Consider the following 15071-nt stretch of genomic DNA (forward strand, 5'->3'; position numbering starts at 1 on the left):
ATTTCTGGCCCTGAATTAACATGACATTGCACATGCTCAGCCGTCTATATTACCTTGTGGCAGTTACCAAAAGTGACTTGTCTAATACCACTCTCAAAAATGCAGATAGGAACAAAAGTAAAAATCATTTTATGGTGAAAGATCTTACGACTAATTCCATGTACTGAGTTGTCCACTCAGGAAGTTTATTTAGATCATTAAGCCGGCAAAAAACTACAAGAAGGAAGGAGTCATTTCTCTGATAGTGCAATGATCTGCACCAGCTCAGCACAGGGCAAGAAGAGCAGCGGAGAAGGCAGTGCGGGACATCCACCTTCGCTCGCGGTGGGATGCACTGAGCCACCTTGTCCAACTCCGGCTCCAGGTTTTCATGAGGAAAAGCAGCAGCGATTCATGCCCCTTCCGCATATTTAGGCAGGTTAAACTTGCTTTTATAATACATTTACTCAGAAGAGTATATGTTTACATCTAGCTTGAAAACCACCCTGGTGACCTTGCAGCAGCTCAGAGGCCACCAGCTGGGCCCTGCCGCACATGACTGCCGGCACCACCCCAGCCGGGGTCCAGGACACTGACTGAGGTTTTTGAGCTCCCTGAGAGTAAGCGCAGTTCCCGAAAGCTGGGGTCTAGATTCGGCTTTGACAAACAAATACATTTTTTAATAATCTTTTAAAAAAACAAGAATCAAAGAACGCGCAAGGCCGCAGGTAGGCAGTGAGGTGGCTGAGGAAGAGCGCAGGGAGCTGCCGCAGGGAAGCAGCCCCACACCAAGGAAGGGGCAGCCCCGAGTGGAGGAAACCAGCACCGCCAACGCTACCAACTACACACATCGCGAACCCCACTGCAAGTACTGCTGCCCTCTCAGGAAACAGTTGTGTAGCCAGTGCAGCCACCTGAAGGGCCCAAGCATCCAGCGCTGAGGGAGAGCCGCTTCCTTCCACCCCTCTGCCGCGGGCGTCAGATAAGAGCAGCGGGCCGGGCCCCGGGGCTGCCGGCCAGAGGGGACAGGCTGGGGACAGAAGGGACAGGAGAGGTGAAGGCGCGGGACAGCGGGAAGGCGGCGGCCGGCTGAGGGGAGGGCGGGAGGCTGGAAGGCGGCGGGCCGGGCCTGGGGCTCAGGGGAGCGGAGCGGGCTCCCTGAGGTGAGGAGGGAGGGCGGCCGGCGCGACGCGGAGGGCCAGGGGGCTGGGAAGGGGCCGGGACCGCGGCCGGTGCTTGCCTTGGCGCTGGGCTCCGGCGAGGCAGAAGCGAAAGCGAAAGCGGCGAGGTGCTGCCCCGCCGGCCGGCAGTGGGACGGGGCGGGCTCCGCCGGCCCGAGCCCGTCCCGGCGGGGCCGCGCCTTCCGCCCGCTGCGGCGGGACTGCGGGCCCGTCCCCCGGGGCGGTGGGGCCTTGGCCTCTGCCTTCGCCCGGGGCGGCGGCGGGGCGGCTGTGGGGTTGGGGAAGCGAGGGCTCCTCCCGCCCCGCTCCCCAGCCGGCTCCCCTGGCAGAGGGGCTCGGGCGCTGCCCCCGGGCCCTCCTCGCTTCCCTGGTAATGACGGCTTCATCACAGCAGAAAGGAAATTACTACTTTTTAATACCTGTGCTCCGTCACACCCCTGTGAAAGAAGAGCCTTAAGTTTCATGGTGACACGGGATCGTCTAGATCTAAGGAAATTTTTTCCCTTATATGAACTTCAGTGGCATTTCCTTATCTTTCCAATTATTCACTGTGTTGCATCTCTGCTAATTACGATATCCTACTGTGTAGCCGTTGCATCAGGCCCAGCAGTCCAGTACATGGACTGAAGATTGGCACAGTCTTGCTAATTACTCCTGGGTGCGGGCTCCAATCCTGCAAAATCATAAACCTACCCAGCAGTGCGTGGTGTTTAACATTCACTACCTGAAGAGATTTACATCAAAGCGACATTTTTCAGTGTAACTGCTCATAATTGGCACAAAACGCAGGCATGGTAACAAACAGCCTTTTGCTTCACGACAGGTCACTGCTTCGATGTCATGGAGGAGCATCTGAACAGCGCGGTGGCTCTCACCGTGTGTCTGCATGCTGCTGCTGGGGCCGGTCTCTGCTTCGTGGGATTATGCCTGTAGCTCCTGGTTGGATATGTAGCCAAAGTTTTCTCCTGAAATTCAAACTAACAGAATCCCATGGTTCCTCTCATGCCATCTGTTAGCTGCTTCTTTTCAAGAAGACAGCACCACTTCCAAATGCGTAATGGATCATTATGGACAACAGAGACACTGGAAATGTATCGATCTTCAAGTAAACGCGTGGAGAGGAGATGAGGGAGACTGTGCCGTCACCAGCGATGACTGGCAGTGGCACCTGAACTTCAGAACATCCAAATGTGCTTTCCTGACGATGTGTGTGGGGATTACCTAGGTAATCCAGAAGCTATTTGCTAGCTGTGACCTTCTATATCTTGATGAAAATGTTTATCCATTGCTATCTGACCCCCACAGCCGAATTAGCGGACTTAGAAATGGCTTTTTTCTAAAAGTCATTGTATCGCTATTGAAAAAGTGGTATTGTATCTGATAATGCTTGCCAATTTTCAATAGTTTACTAATAGAATTGTGTATGGGGAATTTCTGACTCAAACTGTTGATGAAACCCATATTTCTATTTTCTTTTCACGTTGGTTGCTGGCATTCACAAAGAGAAAGGTTGATTCCTCAGTGTGCTGCAATACCTTTCTTAACTACATGTTAGATTAACCAATTTTAATGCAGTATAAGGTGCTAGATTTTTCAGAAAATCTTTGCTTATTTTCAGTAATGAGTAAGGGAGAAATTAAAAAGATAGCAGAAGTAGAAGAAAGTATCTTGCTTCAGGGCATGGAGTGATTGCTACCTGGGGAAGGGTCAGGAACGAAAAAACTTCTCATGTATAATATTGCACAGCTGGCTGTATGCATTACTGGGCAGGGGGAAGAGCCAGCAATGTGATACCTATAGCATCAGCATTCCTTTTCTTATCCCCGGAGACTCACTCTACTCCCTAAAAACATTAATAATAAAGCCTTTTACTGGATATTTGCATTGTATAAAATAAGTGTTTAACTACCACATAAGCAGCTGCAGGATGACAATGGAGCATGCCTTTGGGAAATTGAAAGGTAGATGGCAGGTACAAACTAGAAGGCTTGAGGCAACTAAACAGTACCTGTCTGGAATAATAACTGTGTGCTATGTTCTGCACAACATCTGTGAAAACAAGGATGGGGCTTTGCTGAGACCTAGGAGGCAGGTGTGGGGATACTTTCAGGGTGGAGGATTTGAGCAACACACAAGGTGTTCCCTCCTAAATGACAGTTGTTAGAATTTTATATATTTTGCAAGAAAGGATGGATGGTTTTGATATGCTGCAGGGAATATGGGGGCTGTGCAGTGTGATTTGGCACACCATAACTATGAAATTTGGTAGAATAATGCATCTCAGTCAGCTTGGTGTATGTGTTTGGGTGGGATTTCTCTGTAATCAGGCAGAGATGATCTGTTGCACATGCCATGTTTTACAAGTTTTAAACTTGGGTCTTTCTTAGGTTATGATACATGATAAATGGGCATATTTGGACACTGGAGGTCTCGTGTCATTGCACATGGGCTATGCTGTGCATGCTTTGCACACATTTTTTCAAGCTTTCCGCTTAAATTGTAGCGCATCCTCACCAGTTCTTTCTCTGCTCTGTAACAGTGATGCCTTCTTGGCCTGTTGGTCCTTTGTCCATTTCTCTCTACTCCCTCTCTCACTTTCTCTTGCTCTATTAGAAGCATTTGCAAAATCCCCACACTCAAGTTTTTCCGACACTGGCAGCAAAGGGAAAGTGTAAGCACAAATCCTTTTAGTCATGAAATGTAAACAGTTGTTGGTTGGTTTCCAAACCAGCAAAAATGTAAAAAGCTACTGTACAAGTTTGGAAGGCAGTCCCTTAGAGGTTTTTCTTCAAGTCTTGAGAGATCCCGGTGTTGATAAATCTTTTCCAGCTTTCTTTTGATATTTTTGCAAGCTGGATTTGCTACTGTGCTAAATTTGATTAGCATGGAGAGGCTATATGAGACAAAAGGCCCTGAGCCCAGGTAACTAGTTAACCACATGGTTCAGAGAAGGTTATGATGAGGCTGGGCTAGTGTTTGAACATTACAGGCAGCTTTTAACAGTGGATAACACCCCCAGTTTGTGTAGTGAAACAGCACCTTTCTTTTTTGCAAACAGAGGGAAGGTAGGGTTGCCATAATTTGTGGTGTCTGGCTTCCCGCTATTCATGTATTCCATGGCTGGAAGGGCACAGCCACTATTCAGGAGTGACAGAGAAGGTGGCCCTGACTTGAATGTCTGTTAAGAGGTAACTATTGTGTGCTTTTTAGATGCAGATTCAGGACGCAGACATGCTCCAAGTTTTCTATGCAGTTAATTCAATGAATTTAAGGAGGTTGGAGAGGTAACAATGTTTCTTTCTGCTAATTTGCACTTTCAAGGTACTGTCTCCTTGTACTTTACGCGTAACTGCGGTACTTTTAAACTACATTGATTAAGGTTCTACTGTTAAGTAAAGCCTTTTAAGATTTTCATTGATATCAAAAAGCCTTTATGGGGCCTTACTAAAGGAGGAAAAAAGCCACAATGAGCTTTTAACTGAAGAGAAAATGTCTTGCTAAGATTTGTCAAGATAACAAACTTGTGCTGGTGTTGTGATTTAATTCCTTGCATGATCAAAATGCAGTGCGTACTTTGTAATGAGACGATACAATGCTTGTTTTTCAATAAACTCTCTTTTCTGTTAGCAACTCAGTTTTAATCCAGGGTGATGAAGAAGAGACCATGCAACAGGACAGTTTTGAGGTGCTCAGAAATGGGGAAATCTTCAATAGACTCCAGCAGAACTGGCGCACAATGGATGTGAGGGAAGTAGCGTGCCTGGGAAAGACAGTAGCTGTATAAGGCATTGTGGCTTACCGTGCTCTTCTTGAACATGCTGTAACTTGGGAGAAGCAGGAGAACTTGTGTTTGCTGACTTCCAGCCAAGCTGGTAATATGTATCACTGTGAAAAGAAACAGGCTTTGTATATCTTGAAATGAAGTAAGTTTTCTCTCTGAAATAAGGAGTTCCAGCTGTCTGACAGGGCTCTTGGAAAGAACACATGGTCTCATTCTTCTCAGGGACCTCTAGTATGCTCTCTGGGTGCACAGTGCATATGGGCTGTATGCACTGATGCTCCAGGCTAGAGTCCTGTCCAGATCATTGGTGTTCAAGTTACTCCTGGATGAATGATTTGTTCTGTAGTTGCCAAGTCTTTATGTTTTTGTGTGGTTCAGGGATGTCCTGCTTTCAGCACCTCTCAGAACTCATTTCAGGAGGGCCTTAGGCAATGTATTGTCTGTGCTGGGACAGGAGCAGGTCATGCATCTTTTTTCTTGCCGAAGTGTGAGACAAGGGCTCTAGCATGGATTCAGATAGCACGAAGACAACTAGGACTATCTAGAAAATATACTATATGGTGACTCTTGGAGTAGATGAACACAAAGAGGCAGCAGCTGGTAGTGTGCCCAGTGCTAAATAAGGAGGGGACAGCCTGGCCACTGTGACCCTAATACAGGTCACTTGCATAAACAGAATGGCAATCTGGGACAAGATGAAAAGCTATGTGAGAAGGGAACTGGAAGACTTCCAAACTATTTTGGTTCACAGGTGTGAGCAGGGTAAATATTATTGTGATGTAACTTGGTGAACATAAAATCACCCCTGATCCCAAAAGGAATAACATGAGGTAACTCAGCAGTTATTTTAATACAAGAAATTATGTTCTGTGAACATTTTTTAAAAAATGAAAATATGTCTGTTTATATACTGATATTAATTACTTAATTTGAAGGACCTCAAGTGTTTTCAGGACTTTGTGCCATACCCATTGCTCTTCAGATTAGAGACTCTATTTTCAGCACACCAGTTGCTGACAGTATGTTGTGCCAGTAAATTGTCAGCATTCAGTAAAAGTAGTAAGAATAAGTTAAGCAGAACTGCGTATCTCCATGGAGAGATGAATAGGAGGCTCTCTAAGCATACCCAGAAGGTTTAGACAGAAATTATTTTGAATGAAATGTTTGTAATTTATAGAAAAGGAAAGTGCTTAGCAGTATCCCAGGATTGCTGCAGGCATGGGAAGTGGTGCAGATGCATGGATGACTAAGTAGACTTTTACTTGGATTGAGATAACTCTTAGCTGTGTCCCAGGGTTCTGGAACCCTGCAGCTGGAGGTATTATGATTAGGTGAGATGTAAATCTCAAATCCTGACCGTTTGTAGCCAGTAGAATTTAATAGCTTCTTTTGTTCAGAGCAGACGTCACAACCCTAATAACTTGCTTGAATCCTAATGTCAGGCATAATAATTCCTTATCGGTATTTGGCTAAGGAATTTTTATATTCTGATCTATGCCAGCCTACTCTTCGTGAACACTGTTAAATAGCTGTTTTGTTCATTCTGTTCAAAAGTAAATGGTTCCTTTCTGAAGTTTGTCCTGTAGGAGATAGATGTTTGGATTTGTACCCATCGTGTTTACAACTCTTTGAGATAAGAGGCTCTGCCCATTTTACTGTGCATCCTCCTACACCTGGAGATGGAGTGATAGGTTGGTGAAACAGAAAGACATGAGAAATGAGTGTGCTCTGCTGGACTGCCCATAACATAAAAGGTGAAACTGATCTGGCACCAGGGGAAAAAAATAATGACTTGGCTGGGACAATCATGGTGTACCTCTTCTAGATCCAAAAAAGGGCCAGGAAGCTCCAAACCCATCTCTGGCCTGTGTCTCTGGTGGTACCTCCTTCTAATATGAGGCTATTGCTAAACACAGAGTAGTCCTCCATGAGGTCACTTGCTGTATATCAGGGTGAGGAGAGACTATGCTGCTGCTGCTGTACAGACTTTTCTCTTCATCCTGGGCTTATGACAACTGGCTTTGCAGCAAAACTGAAATACTAAATGATCAGACTCTTAACGTTCACATGGACATGATTCGTTTCTGTGAGTTCATTCTTCTATTTAGAGAAAGATATTGCTATCCTCCCTTACGTGCTGACACAGTTGCCAAAATAACCGGTCTTACTAACTGGCAGCTTTAAAAGCCAGCCTGCAGCTGACTTTGAAACAGAAGGTCAGCAAACGGAGCAACAGACTTCAATTCAGAGCTTTAATGGGAGCCATTGACCACAGCAAAAGGCCCTGACTGGAGTGTCTAGAGTGTGCTTTGCAGAGGCCAAAAAGTCACTTTCATACTCTTTGAACCTTTTATATAAACCTATATATTTTTCACTCTGTGGATTTCAAGATGAATGTGCAGCTGTGTGCTAGATGTGGCTATGGGGTTTACCCTGCTGAGAAGATTAACTGTATAGATCAGGTCAGTTCTCTTTCTTTATTATTTTGGACTAAAATAAATGTACAGATTGGCACTTTTAACACAGTGCAAATCTCTCCGTTCCAAAAATTCTTTACTTGTAACGGGGTTCAGAACTGAAATGAGTTAATAATAGGCATATATTTGAAGCAGAATTCTTCAAATTAATGAAATGAACATTAAGAATCAATACTGAGATTTAAAACTCCACAGAATAAGAATGAAATACAAATCATGTCTGTTTGGTTTCTGTTTTGTGGTATTTCCAGACATGGCATAAAGCCTGTTTTCACTGCGAAGTATGCAAGATGATGTTAACAGTAAACAACTTTGTTAGCCATGAGAAAAAGCCTTACTGTCAAACGTAAGTGTGTATCCTTTTCTTTTTTTTAAAGCAAAAGTTTAAAATGCCAAGTCATTTTAATGTAATAGAAGATCACCATTTGGACTCAGCCTGGTCCCATGTGTGATGTGAAATTATGTATTGTTAGTGCCTTCATGCATATCTTTGGATTTACGTGAATCACAAATGATGGGACAGTCTTGGTACTGTATATGAAGCTTCCTCATTTGTCCAGTGTGTTAAAAGATAGCAAATTAAGTTTCATTTCAGTATTGTGGGAAGAAAATAAACCCAACCATAAAATTCAGTGCTCTCCAAATCAGCGGTTAAGAGTTAACAAGGTTGAGCTAATCATCAGGAAAATGTATAAAATGCAGATTTTGGAGTTGGTTTGTTCTAGGAAGTTTTTATTTTATAATGATCAATTCCTGTCAAATTTGTCAGCAGAAAAAGGAAAGATGACAGTTGTTTTTTATTCTATTATTCTCTTTTGTTATTAGAAACACAGCATTGATATGATGATCATTAAAATTAATTTTGCTCTAGGCACCTACTCCATGCAGTAATAACTTGAATGTAATCTGAGATGTGTGTGTGAGTGGGGGAAAAGTTATGTATAGAGAGGTGGAGGCTGGTATTGTGTTTTTGAGTGCTCAAAGAGAACCTTTCTGGTGGGCTGTCTGGTACATTCCTAATATCCTTTTACACTTTCCTTTTTTAGGCATAATCCAAAAAACAATGCGTTCACAAGCATATTTGAGACACCAATAAATATGAATGCAAAAAAATTGTCAGAGGTGGTAAGTGAGGTAAGAAGCTTGAGGGCCAAATGTATTTAGCTTTGTTTTACATTTTGATATCATATTTGTGTCTTGTTTTAGAAATATAAATATGTATTCTTTGCTTACCCTTTTGTATTCTTTTAGAGCCCGGGTTTGAATCATATTTTTTAAAATGCATTCACTCATGAGAAAGAAAGGTTAGATCTGAATTTGCTTCTACTTTCAGAAAGAAAAATGGACAGCAGTTTCTCACCTGCCATATCTGATAATCTACATGGAAACATTGTTCCCATAAACTGCACAGAGCTATGTAAACTTAGTAACTAAGTCAGGGGGGTTTACACAGCCATTAGAAACAAGAATGACCTACTTGCTTTACGATCTCTTCTGAAACTGACGCTAAAGGGCACGAAACAAAAAATAAATTCTGTCTCAGTGGGACGTAGGCAAAAGTTCTCATAAATACTTTGTCAAGTATTTCTGGCAAACCTGAGATGAGAAAACACGAAGTCCAGGGAGCTTTGCATGGTTTTACTGAAAACGTTTTGCTGTCGCCTTCAGGAAGGACTAGCTTTCCGTGCCCTTTTAACTGCATCACTCCTTTACAAGGCTGCTGTGCCCCGGCAAACCTCTAGGGGTGCTCAAAGTCTTCTTTCTTTTCAAATGCCATTCTTTTCTGTCTTGCATTGTTTTCCTCCAGATACATTTGCTTCAAACTTGCATTTCTAAGAATTTCATGAAATGAGAAATACAGAAACAGCCAATAATTGGTAGCTCTCTCACTTCTATGTGTAATACTATTTTCTTGAATGTCATGTCTTTTTATACTCTAAAATAGTACTATTCATTGCATATATTTAGTAGGCAAACCAATGTGTTTTGATGTGATTAGCCATCATTAAAATAAAAGAACAAAGTTGTATTTCTTAGATTATAGCATGCTAAATTCATTCTGATGTTCTGTATTAGCTGTACAAAGTTGATGTACATTAATAGCCTTTATCAGACACTGTATCTTTTATCATTCTTGCACAGTATCCTTATGCATCAGTTTTTGCAATATCATGGGCAGTAACTATTTCAGCAGTGACTGTCACACTTACTTTAAACTGTGTGTGACAGATCTGGTCAGGAATGAGTTCGGGATTACTGCAGGTTCTATTTCTGTTCTTAGGCAGTGATATGAGACTCTGATACTTCCAGTGCATGAGAATATACACACCAGACAAATTATAGCTCAAAGATCACTCTCCCTTGTTTTTTACACCTAGAGCACCTTCTGTCCTTTTCAATCATATAATGAGGTTCTGCTCCAGAGAGAAAATTGCTAAGGGTAGTAAAGAAGCTTATTCTGCAGTACTTACTTAAAGGGAGTACTTCTGTAGAAATTTTGAGTGCAGGAAAACTTTTTCATTGGTAAATGTATAAAATAATGCTAACTTGGGAAAAGGTTTCAATTGCTACTGTAGTTTGTTGGGGTTTTTTAGGTAAGATTACTTCTTATGCAAAAAATGTAACATATTTCTTCAATCCTAACATGATGTTCTCACGTAAGTCTTCTGTTGAGACACCAACTCGAATGTAGAGATAAAAATTCAGCTCACTCCAGCTACACAGAATTTATATGTGAGCAGACACATCATTCATCTTTCTGTACCTCTGTACTTAATTTATAAAATGGAGATAATGGTATACAGGATCAGTGAATTTTCTGTCCAGTCAGTTTAGATTTTGTACTCTTCAGGACAGGGACTGTTATTTTTTGCATCTGTAGAGTGAGTTGTATAACAGAGCTGTGATTTCAGTTGGATTTCTGTATGCTGTCATGATAAAAGTAACAGTAGGAAAATGATGACCCAGGACTAAATATAGTAGTCATTTACATGACACGGTCATGACACTTCATGGACACTGTGCAGGAAAATAGGAGAGTAGAATATTGTCCACCAGGTAATAGTTCTTTCATCTAATGCTGCATTGATACGTTTTGCTTAAAATTTCTTAGGGATTTCAAGCCTCATAGATTATTTCCCCCGAAAGTATTATCTAAAAAACGAATTACTCTTTCAGAACTTCATGCCAGATTTCAGGTGTAATATGCTGCTCCTTTACAGATGGAGTCGTATTGTTCCTCTGCTTCTCTTGGGTTGGTATTGGTGATTTTTGCAGTGAGGCAGATGAAGGAACTGACATAGCTGAAAGCTAACACAGCAAAAGCCTACATACTAATTCCCTGATCTAATTTGCCCCACAGCCGACTGTCTGATGGTGTCAGTGTGTGATAGACAAGAAGAAGGCTCACCTAGTAGGGCCAGAGGTGTTTTTGGAAGTAGCCTTCCTTTAGACTGGCTTAAGGCGCAGCCCAAACTAGCAGGCGCTGAAGTGGATTTGTTATGGTGGGAATTGCACTGTTTTTGTTGTTTTGTCTTGCATTCATCTTGTTTTGTTGCTGAAGTTCATGCAGACTCCATATCACTGTGGACTAAGAGACTGTTCACCTTGTTTGTCTCCCTTGTTCTTCTAAGAGGGAGGTGTATTAGTCTGTACTAACAAACTACTAATACCGAGTCATTTTTTTTTTTTAGATAAAATATCAAGGAGAAGGTGAACAATTCAAATCAGTCTTTCAATGGGATGTAAGGTCCAGAGAAATTGAAGCTGCCTATAAAGCCCAACAACTGGCCACCCAGGTAAGAAATATCCCTCAAGTCTCCAAGCCACTAGCCTGCAGGAGACCAAAGATCGGCCTTGGTAGTCCTGATTGTTAAGGTTTTACTCACAGGATTCCAATGCTAAAAAAGCCATTGCTTCTCATTTGGCTCTCAAGGCAGCATAGCTCGATTATAGCTTAGGGTGCAAGAGTCAGAAGATGAGGAAGGAAGACTGTATCTATACAGTTAGCTGTTTGGACTGCTGCATGTACAGCCATACTCAATGTGTCTTCTTTCTACTGGCACTGAAGCTTCGCAAGTGATCTGATTCCCAGGGGGAGTTATTTGAGTCTCACTCCAGGATCCTAGATCCTGACATCTTGATGTCAGTTCTTGTTATACAAGTTCTGCCCTGGCATTCTGAAGGTATGCGGAGTGTAGGCCTTGTGCTGTATGTCTGCAGAGAGTAAATTTCACTTCCACAGCATTATGTTTGTTTCCTTTTTTTCTGTCAGATCAGCTGTTTGTGTATCAAAACAAGAGTGAAGATTGGTAGTTTTTTTGGTTTTTTTTTTGTAGAATGCTTACTATGCTGCCTATGAGGAAGGAAAAACGTGGTACTCGGGAACCATCCCAGATCCTGAGACGGTCAAGATAACACAGGCACAGAAGACTCTGAGTGATGTAAGTGGGCTGATGATTGGAATAGCTTTATTTTCATGGGCTATCATATTCTGAAGACTTACCAGTGCATCAAAGCCAACCTTTGATAAAATGTTACCAAAGGAGAGACTGACATGTTTACTTCTGTCAATAACAATATTTAACCATGTAAGTGATTAAAGTCACATAACAATGCTATTACCCATCCTGGAAATCATACATTTATATATTTATGTAATTGAGAAGTGCTGCAGCTACTGACCAATGATATCTGAGGTGACCTTGATTATATCCTGACCTAGCAGGCAGTGGTGTTTCCCTCAGTAGAGCAGAACTCATGATGGAAAACATGTCTTATTTCCCATAGAGCAGACCTTTCATTGACTGTATTTCCACGACTGATGAAAATAATTTCTGAATTATGACTGATTGTCTATGACCATCAATGGGTTAGTGACTCACTCAACATAGCCAATTAACAGTGGATAATTGATATGAATGGGGAATGTTTTCTGTTGTGTGTAGGAAATATTTCTACCTAACAAACTTATAAGGTGTAAGTTCTTTAATTTGTTTACTTTTAAATAAAGTAATACATACCTTTAGGAAGCAGGCATTAAAAGCCGAATCACATTAAACTACAGTGGGTTCTTCTGTAACAACAAATCAAAAAATGTTCATTTTTTAGTTTCAATATACAGAAGAATATGAGCCACAGAGAGGCAAAGGCAGCTTTCCTGCTATGATCACTCCAGGTTATCAGGTTGCTAAGAGAGCCACCCAACTAAGCAGTAATGTAAGTCTCAATTTTTTTAATTGTATGTTAGACTTCTGAATTTGGAGAATCCTGGGTTTAGGCCATTCACTTTAGACAGTAGGTTCTATGATGAATATTTGTTGTACTGTTAGTTCTACAAAGTGAGAAAACTTTAACATGCTGCAGGAAACAGGGTTAACAAACTACCTGGCTTGGGGAGACAATCATATAGGATAAATGACAATATAGATATTTCCTGAAAGATGTAGCAACTTTTGCTGTAATTTATCACAACCTGAAAAAGTTTGTGAATCACTCTAAAATGTTTGTTTAATTCATTACCTTTATTTTCACTTTATGGCTTTATTAATCTATTTACATCTGACATTTTTTGCTTTCTTTGTTATTTAAATACCTATAATATTGAATTTAATTCATATACCAGCTACTGTAAATATATGCACAGAAAATGGCTTATTTATAAAAATAACAATTCAACTGAAAAAGATCAAGTAAAAATAAATCCTGTAGAAACGATTTTGAAGTATTGCATTGTTTTCTGCAAACACTGCCTGCATTGCCATTGCAGTATGATCTTAGTGTTTTGGGCCATTAATGACTATTCTCATAATATTTTAATCAAATGTATGGCTCACATCTAGTATAATTTGAAAATTTGATTATCTGGGGCCATGTCTGTCTGCTTCTGGCATGCACTTTAAGGAAACTGGGTCTTAAATATCCTGATAGTTTGACTGTACAGTGGGGGGTGTCATGTCTGCTGTTGCTCATTTTCTCTTGAAGCCTTCTGATAAAAAATGGATATTTGCTGCTTATTGTTTGTAATATGTGTTCTGTATGTTTTCTCCCTCAGGTAGCATATAAGCGGGGACATGAAGAGAGAGTTTCGAAGTTCACCTCTGTTGTAGACACTCCAGATATACTTCATGCAAAGGTTGGAGGACAGCTTTCAAGTGATGTAAGTGAAACAAAATAGACTTGTTTTTGACTCCACAAGTGGATCTTATGACATTTATAAATCGCTTAAAAATATGAACATAAAGAAAAGTAAAAAATTAATATTTGAAAGGCAGACTCTTGAAATATGTATTATCTTAAAATATTCTTGATACATTTTACCGTTAGGTATTTAATACTTCTAGTTATAAAGACCATATTCAGTTGTAGGCCATTTTAGGGACTGTCAGAACTGAATTTTAGCTGGCTATCAGAACTGAAGGCAGAGAACTAGTCTGTTCTATACCCAGCAACTGGGTGCCATGCAAAGTAATGAAGGAAGCTGCCTGACTCTAATAAAAATAGAGCAGACATCTTGCAGACAACTTTAGTATTTTCTTTAAACAACTGTGATCCATCCAGTACCTTGAATGAGACACAGAGATCCTGCAGAAGATACGCAATCAGGTAGTTAAAGACTACATTGTAAAGATTCAGACTTCGTGGTTCATCTTCCTTTTGGCAGATAACAGCCACTGAACACCTGACTTTGCAACTTTAAGATTGATTATGTGTGCAATCAAGATACATTTGATCTAATTGCTCCTGAACTGTCTTGGATTTTTACAGTTGAAATACACAGAAGACTTTGAAGAACGGAAAGGGAAAGGCAGCTTTCCTGCTATGATCACTCCAGCTTATCAAATAGCCAAGAGAGCGAATGAATTAGCCAGTGATGTAAGTGTCCAAAGCAAAGTCCCTTTTTGGGAAGAAAATAATAAAGTCTCACACAAGTTTTGGATTAAAATGTTTACTGGCAGAAATTCCATGAGCATTGTGGAGTTATGCTAGCAGTGCACTTCATACACAGATTTTCAAGTGATCGTCTTTTGCAGGGACAAAGTTGAGTTTTATGCACAAAGGGAAAATTAGGCATTTTATTTATGAATCAACACTGTGGATTTCTGTGGGCAAAAGCATCCCCTTTACCCAGCCTCCTGTTGCATACAACCGAGAAGGAAGACAATAAGGAGTCAGCTGGAGGTCTTTGATTTCATTCTGCCCAACCCAGTATGAGTTAGAGGGGCTGAAGTGCAGCTCTAATTTACACAGCCACAATATTTCTGGATGACCTTGTATCAGGGGAGGGCTGTGTTTGCAGAGCTCTGCTTTGCCATGACTTTCCATGCTCCCAGTGGGTCCTTACAGTTCATTCTTCTATTCCTTCTTTTGTGCTGTTGCAAGATGAGGCTTTTATGAACTCAAGAAACTAGCTTCTTGAATAGCAATTAAATATATAAAGTATATACATGCACATACACACACACACGGACACGTGCATACATTTGACATAGTTATAGATTTATAAAATATGGCTTTCTATTCCACTCATTTTACTCCCCCTACTGTTTTTTTTTTTTTTTTAAACTCCTTGGTGTACTGATCTTTATTGGCTTTCTTTTCCTCTCCAAACATAACAAAACCATACCACCTCTGTATTCTTTAAAAAGCATTGTA

General features: G+C 41.2%; 1 protein-coding gene across 1 annotated transcript in view; it reads left to right on the forward strand.

Annotated features, from left to right (window-relative positions):
- Positions 1-7291: 7291 nt before the first annotated feature.
- The window catches only part of NRAP (nebulin related anchoring protein), a 52846-nt gene continuing 45066 nt past the window's right edge, over positions 7292-15071 (forward strand). The window contains exons 1-8 of the mRNA XM_050898855.1: positions 7292-7403; positions 7670-7764; positions 8465-8552; positions 11111-11215; positions 11756-11860; positions 12528-12635; positions 13471-13575; positions 14184-14291. Coding sequence (XP_050754812.1) covers positions 7332-7403; positions 7670-7764; positions 8465-8552; positions 11111-11215; positions 11756-11860; positions 12528-12635; positions 13471-13575; positions 14184-14291 — 786 coding nt within the window. The 5' untranslated portion in view covers positions 7292-7331. The remainder of the gene's footprint in view (positions 7404-7669; positions 7765-8464; positions 8553-11110; positions 11216-11755; positions 11861-12527; positions 12636-13470; positions 13576-14183; positions 14292-15071) is intronic.

The sequence above is a fragment of the Gymnogyps californianus genome, chromosome 6, assembly GCF_018139145.2.
Source record: "Gymnogyps californianus isolate 813 chromosome 6, ASM1813914v2, whole genome shotgun sequence".
Lineage (NCBI taxonomy): Eukaryota > Metazoa > Chordata > Aves > Accipitriformes > Cathartidae > Gymnogyps > Gymnogyps californianus.